The 7,870-nt window shown below is 34.2% G+C and overlaps 1 protein-coding gene across 2 annotated transcripts in view; it reads right to left on the reverse strand.

The window, feature by feature from the left end:
* Positions 1-6,299, reverse strand: part of LOC106470956 (sialin-like) — a 33,107-nt gene extending 26,808 nt beyond the window's left edge. For both annotated transcript variants that reach the window (XM_022399597.1, XM_022399596.1), the window contains exon 1: positions 6,191-6,299. In XM_022399597.1, the coding sequence (XP_022255305.1) occupies positions 6,191-6,196 (6 nt within the window). In that variant the 5' untranslated portion in view covers positions 6,197-6,299. The remainder of the gene's footprint in view (positions 1-6,190) is intronic.
* Positions 6,300-7,870: the final 1,571 nt, after the last annotated feature.

Here is a 7,870-nt window from a genome sequence, read left to right on the forward strand (position 1 = left end):
TACCGTTGTGCCACTAAGGGGCTGTCAGAAAAGAGCTTGTTAGATTCTAGATGGTAAAGCATTTTTGTTGCGATTATTTGTTCTATTAATTTGCCTATGCAATTAAAAAAGCTAATTGGTCTATAGTTGCCGGGGTCGCTGGGGGTCATTACTTTTCTTAGGAATAATGCTTATAACTGCCGATGTTGTTGGGAGATAACCTGACTTTAATGATAGATTAAAAAGTACGGTGAGGTGTGTAATGAGGTGATCAGACGCGTTTTTTAGGATGATGTTTCTGATGCCATCCTCACCTGGAGCGAAGTTCTATTAATTTTTTATTATTAATTCTGGTAATTGGCCTTGTAATACTGGCATACGTAGGTGGGTTATCTGTATTCAGATGAATTTTGAAATGTGGGACTGTACATGTTGTTGTTTTCTTGTACGTGATTGTTTACTTTGATGTTAGTGATCATTGTTGAAACTATTGATGTTAAGTGTGGTGAAACTGTTGTATATTAATCGCCGAGTAGTTTTTTTAATTATTTATTTTCGTCAGTAACTGCAGTGTTATTTGATAGTATGATTTGTTTGAGCAGATTTATCTTTACAAATGATTTTGAATTTTTTCCAAAAAAGAGATGGGTTTTACCTATTATTGTCTACTTATTGGCAAATAGCCATTTGTAGCCAGTTGTCATCTCGTTGAGAGGTGCATTCAAATAACGCATTTTAGTTTGGTTTGTTTTAAACTTCGCGGAAAACCACTCGGAAACTATTTACGCTAACTGGCCCTAATTTAACAGTGATAGACTAGAGGGAATGCAGCTAGTCAACACCACTCACCACCAACTGTTAGGCTATCATTCTCCCAAAGAATAGTGTGATTGATCGTTACATTATAATACTCCAACGCCTGAAAAGACGGACATGTTTGTTGATAGGAGTTAGAACCCGCGACCCGCAGGTTTCGAGTCGACCCCCCCCCCCCAGTGGCACAGCGGTATGTCTGTGGACTTACAACGCTAGAAACCGGGTTTTGATACCCGTGGTGGGCAGGGCACAGATAGCCCTTTGTGTAGCTTTGTGCTTAACAACAACTGGACTGATTGCGAGTCAAGCGCTCTAGCCATCAAGCCATGAATAGTGTTTGTTTGTTTGTAGTTAAGCACAAAGCTGCACAATGGGCTACCTGTACTTTGCCTGTCATTGGTATCGAAACCCGGCACGACAATAATAAAGTGAAAACTTTTACCAACTTTAAAATGGCTACAAAAGGTATGAGTTTGCAGAAACAGCACAAAAAAAGCAATTGGAATATTCATTTTTTTTTCATTTAACATTAAACTGTGGCCATGTCAAATACGGTTGAGCTAATAGTCTGGATGTTTAAACCCACAACTTTCCAAGCTGACCTACCTTTCACCATTAGTTGTGCTCATGTTAGCATATCAGTAAAAAATAAACATCTAGATCCATTCTTAAATTTTAAATCAAATAACTCGTCCAACTCAAATGACAGAATGTGAATTTAAATACTGTAATAATAAGAACGATACTAAACTTCTAAACAATTCGTCCTTCTAGCCTCTATCCATAAAACTAAAACTAAAGATTGGAAAATACTGTTGAAAATATTTCTGGAATTAACGAAACTTCCTATATTCTAGTTAGCACACAGCACAAATACTATTATGAAATAATGTAAATGGTATTCCTGAATTATTTTTATTCAAAACAAGTGTCAAGTGGCTGGTCATACGATCTGATATACACATTTCAGTGGTATATGAAAGTAAAACTAACATTGTGTTTGCAGTTTGCAGTTGAAACAACAGTAAAGTGTGCAAAGACATCCATATTGGTAATGAAATATTTCAGAACCCAACAAGGGTATTTGAATGTTTCTATAATGTTGAGACCAATCGGTCCACTAGAAACTGTTCAAACACAACAATTTACTGCAGAATGGCTACAAATCTCACAAAGTGACGACCAATACAGTTGAACATAGCTTTATAACGGGTAGACCACCGTTGACAACCACACAATACGGTCTCTATTTGACAATAATGGCAATAGGCACTGGTAGTCCTCAGCTCCTGAACTGAATTGACAGCTCACTGCATCAAACAATCAGAAACCAGTTTCATAAGGGCGTACTAGTCCCTCTGACGTAACTTCATAAAACAGTCCGTTTTCACACGTGTTACAGAAGAATCACCCTTCACATTGCAGCAGGATATGAAATGCGCACATGTTTGAGAAGGGTCTAGACTAAGTCCAACATCAATTTATCACTCATATGACGATAATGGCATACTGGGTTAGGCATAGTATTGGTAGCCACAGTGACATTTTATATGCAGTCTTACAACATTGGTGTTGCCATATGAAGGTGTACCTTTATCTGATAACACACTATACCTAACTGTTTAACAACTTCCTGGATGAGTGTGGAATTCAATAGAATGGACAGGCCAGCACGCTTACGAACTTGAATCCGATTTTGTGCGTACGAAATGCTCTAAGAAGACGTTTGGCAGCACGTAATACACCACTTAGCAGAACTAATAAACTGAAACCAACTCTGATGGAGGAGTGATCGTTATTATCCCAACATTCGCTGTTCTTAAGTTTGCTACATCAATGTACCACACGAGTACTTGTCAAATACGGTCATACGCCTTATTAAGAAACGTTTTGTGATCATTTATTGGGCTGCAAATTCTGTAGTACTATATGATCATTTTCGACATTGGCTCCAAACTATTCAATTACATATCAAAAGACATGATGATCATTTGAGACTTTTTACATAAAATTCAGCACAGAGATGCGACTGGCACTACTTAGCAACGGTAGTTGTGTCTTGTCCTAATTAGAATATAGAAAACTATAATTATCCCTTTGTTATTATTATTACTGGTTGAGGGTACCTGTTAAGGAAGCAAAAATTGTAGAAAAGACAATGTAAGATAATACTTTCTTACCTTCTTTCTTTGGTTTTTAAATTCCTAATGACCTCATTAGATGCCAATTGCATATCCTGCTTTATGAAAAGTAATAATTAACTCATTTATCTAATTAAATAATATGTTTCTTTAAATTCCAAAAAGTCTATAAAGAAGTGCAAATGTGACCTATTTCTGGGTGCTGTTATACCCCTTCACTGGCAAAAATCCTAAATCAAAATAGCCCATGTACACTGTTGGACAGTTTTCAATTATACAAATAATTATTGTAAACCAGGGTGGCCAACTTTAGATGACGTAAGCCAAAGATATATTAAAAAATGGAAGTTTTCCCTCTAACTAGGACTATTGTAATTCCCTTCTGGGTTAAAATTCTTAAAGAAAATTGCCCATGTATATCGTCGAGCAGTTACCTTACCAAAGATTATGTTACATCGACCCAGCCAGCACTTGGTAATGGATGATAGTACACTTAGAGACACAGACACATGTCATCTTTATAGTAATATTACCTAGAATCATTTAAGCAAACTTTCAACATCACTATTAATTTATCCAAATAACACAACAAGAACTTTATTAGTAACATGCAAACGTACCCGTCCCCAGTGATGGAAAAGCTTAAGTTGAGCCATCAATTTATATTATTTCATGGACTTTAAAAAGATTAGCTGTGTTGCACTTTTGGTTTCGCTCAGAGCCAAAGTTCTGAGCTACTTATACCGTCCACCGGGAAGAGGAATTGTTGAGCATTTCAGTCATGTTAAGAGCTGCTCAACAATAACATACGGTAAATCTACATTTTTATTGTTTTGTAATGTGAATGATAGTATGGTTAATTCCTAACAGTTTAGTGTAGAATATCCTGCTTGCTAAATAACATTTGATATCAACATTATTCATGCCTGTTCTCCCGTCATTTCAAAAGTGAATGCTGAGTTTTGCATGTGTACGCAGCTTTTCAAACGGGAGACAGACGAACGCTCGGATAGACACCTCGGTTCGCAATATATATATATATTATAATAGCAAGATACTTGAGAATAGTTTTAACTATCTATCTGAAGTTGGTAGGATCGTGTGTATAGATATGGAAGAAAAAAACATTCTCATGCGATGTATTGCACTTGTATAACATTTTAAATGAGTTAGTATCATTATTCTATCGATAAAATAATGTTATATTTATAAATCGACCTTCTTTACTAATAAATACAAAATTGCAATTTGCTTCTTCATGCGGAAACAATAGTCGTGAAAGATGAGGTAATTTAAACATCTGACGCAGAAATCTGTAAGCTTTTGGTGAATGAAAATAAGCGTTCATAAGCAGGTTTTTTCACCTCTTGTGAATAACATGTACCGCATTTCTTTACTTCTCTTCTATCAAAAAGCCACACAACAAAACCTAAAGCATTTTCGATGAATTTTAATCAACTTCCATTTAAACTTTACTCTTTCATCTTCTTGGTGAGCTCTTCCATACAGGATGTTTTTTCTCCTCCTCAACTTTCATTAGTTTAATCGTTATTCTAAGCAATTGCTTCGTAGGGGAACAAGTTACGGGAAGACTACAAGAGTGTTGTTCAGCATCACATCCTTCACTGTTTGTGTTGAAAATGGTTCTTTAGAAGAAACCTTAGTATATGTGTGCATCCAAGTATTGGTTACCTGTAAGTAGAGATATAATTAGTTTATGACCAGTTAAGGAAGACAGAATTTTGGCCAAAGGTTAAAACAATATGAACATTTAAATGGAACACTATTTTGAGAACTAAACATTCTAAATCAACTAACAATATTTAATACTTGCAACATCTATTAAACTTTATAAATTCTACCAATTTGACAATGATGGATTTTGCATTTAAAATTGTCAGTTAGGCTAGTTTCCACGCTAAATATTAAAATTGCACGAAAAACAAACATCTTCGATTTCGCACTTTGCAGGTTAGAAGCAAATGAAGGAAAAATTGATGCGCAATCGTTCAAATATCGTAAAGCTGCATTTCGACGTATCCATTAAAATAGATGATTTTACGAGTTAACTGATACTACATAAGAAAGCTTCAACCAATTTATTAGTAAAACATTTGTAATGACTTACCATTCCATTCCTAACACACTGTTTTCAGTTATTTTCCTTCGGACTTCTGAATAAGTAATTAACACATACCTGCATTATAGTCATTTTATAAATTGTCTTCAAATATTGACACTTGGTAGAAATCATTACAAATACAACTTGAAAAACAGGATGGTATGTTAAGTTGTATAATAGTGTGAATTAAAATTAATGCCTTATAATACACTATGTACCTGAAAATACTTACTGCAGATGGGTGAATATTTAATTGGAATTCAATCCTTTCTACGTATAACAATCATCCACTTTTACCAAAATCATTTATCTTGTGATGGAAACCTACTAGGACATAAGGTGCTTCTAAGTTCTGATTACATCCAAATCTTTTTCTTACTTCTAAATACACAATAAATGTTACCAATAACTATTTATGATTGCTAATATGTTGAATATTAGCATGTCAACAGAGTACTGTTTCCATCCCAATATCAATAATACTACAAATTCTAAACTAAGTAGTTAGGCCTACATAATGTAAAATTCAGTAATTACTTTGTACTACTATAGCAATACTTAAACTATCGATAATTTACTAATACATGTATATACATACCGCTTACGACGAATTATAATTTTATAATATTTAAAATTGAACGCAAAGTTATCAAAACTTACGTACCTATGATAAGAGGCCGAAGTTTCTCCTTTTGTAGAAACATATTTTCCCCTGATGGATCAGCGGTAAGTTTACAGGCTTACAACGCTGAAATCCGGGATTCAAGTTTACGAGGTGGAGACCGTAGAAAACCTAATGTGAAGATTTGTACTAAACACAAAACAAAATAAAAAACAGAAATGTTTTACCACCCAAATGTATAACAGTTATGTGACATTCTCCCAGCATTTATACCTAAAAACAATGGCGCTCGACTGGCACGCCCCGTGAATGACAGTGATTTCTCCAAGTTATAACACAAAGAGCTCACTGGAGAACGTTTTGTGAATAGGGGAGCACTTTACGATAACGAATATAACCGAAGCTTTGAGATGAAGTTGCAAGATGCTATTGACATGCGCATTTGGATTTAACTGCAACTACAGTAATTATAAAACTAAGTTTAAAACATTTTTATATTACTATCCTTACCTCCATTTTTCTTTTTCCAAATATATATCATCTACAAGAGGACATTCCCTGAAGACACTTTCGTTTTCCTGATAAACAGATAAAGCTCTGAGAGCAGTATGATTTACCATGGCGACCATACTAATACTGAGAGAAGTCCTAAACGAGTACATCATGCAGATGGCATAGAAGACAAAAAATGCCACTGCGTATCTGGCCCTACAACATCCTGCAAAACGAAAAGGATATCTGAAACTAAATTTATGAATATAAATATATATCAATTAAACTTCTAGCCCTATTTTAGTGATTATACTGATTTAAGCTAAATACTTCTACAAAACACGCTTTAAATGTTCCTTCAATTATCACATATTGTTCAATGTTCAGAAAAAGTTTCATAAAATAGTTCCTGTCTGTTGATTATTCCTCACATTTATTTGTGCAATATCGGACTCAGAAACTACAGAATTTAATATATATTTTCGCGAAAATGATTCAATTGTTGAACTGTTAACGATAATTCAATAGGTACGAACTGAAAATTGTTTCATGCTTTGGAGAAGAAAGTCATTTTACTGGACAAGTATGTTAAAGACAATGACGAACAGAAAATCTATTCAGATTGAGTCAACTGGTAAGCTACTGTTAAGTTCGATGTTATGTTATGTTATTATTTCACGAATGATATTTAAATTTAGAGAAAATATAGATCTGGAATCACACTGAAACATTTTCTGAATTATGACAACCATTTAATTTGTGTTCTACAAAATACAGAATATTGGGTTAGGAACCCAATTTTATTTTTCTTTGAACATTAGAAAACACTACTAACAGTTATAAAATGTTATATTTGATAATGTTTCGGTGGCACATCAATAACTCTGAGGGCTTATAACGTTAAAAATTAAGTTTTGATAATTATGTTGGGAACATCACATATATCCTATTTGTGTAGCTTTGCGCTAAACAGAAAACACAGCAAAGAAAAATACTTTAACATTTTAATTTGCTAGAAAGTGAGTTCCTCATTATCAATCCTTAATTTACGTTTAGTTGTAAAAAATGTAAGATGAGATGCTAAGAAAGTATGTAATGATATAATTTTAGTTTTGTTTAATAATTAAATATGATTTAGAAAATTTTATATTACAACTGTAAAATCATACCGATGTTCTCTTTAGGTAATATAAATACATATCTAGCAAGATATTTTGTTGACGATTATAGCCCCCCCAGTGGCACAGCGGTATGTCTGCGGACTTACAATGCTAGAATCAGGGTTTCAATACCAGTGGTGGGCAGTTGTAACGTAATATCTCTCTAACAGGTCTTTAATATCCATCCACAGTACTTTGTTTTCTGAATTTGCCTAGCTAGGAAATTATTTTGCGTCTAACATTAGGAAATGACTCAGAAATTTGCGTTTTTTCATATAGTATCTTGTTCTAAACAGAAAACAGTTCTCGCATCAGTTTGAGAGAACAGAATTATTTTTGTTCTTCATTATTTTGTAACAATGTCATATTACAGAAGAGGTCGAACAAAAAATTATAAAAGGCTCAATAATTAACTGGATGAAATCAGACGCCCACCATTAAAATAAGTAAAAGCGTTTCGATAGTATCGCCCTCCAGTGGCACAGCGGTATGTCTGCGAACTTACAACGCTAGAAACCGGGTTTCGATACCCGTGGTG

The sequence above is a fragment of the Limulus polyphemus genome, unplaced genomic scaffold (assembly GCF_000517525.1).
Source record: "Limulus polyphemus unplaced genomic scaffold, Limulus_polyphemus-2.1.2 Scaffold4321, whole genome shotgun sequence".
In the NCBI taxonomy this organism is placed as follows: Eukaryota; Metazoa; Arthropoda; class Merostomata; order Xiphosura; family Limulidae; genus Limulus; species Limulus polyphemus.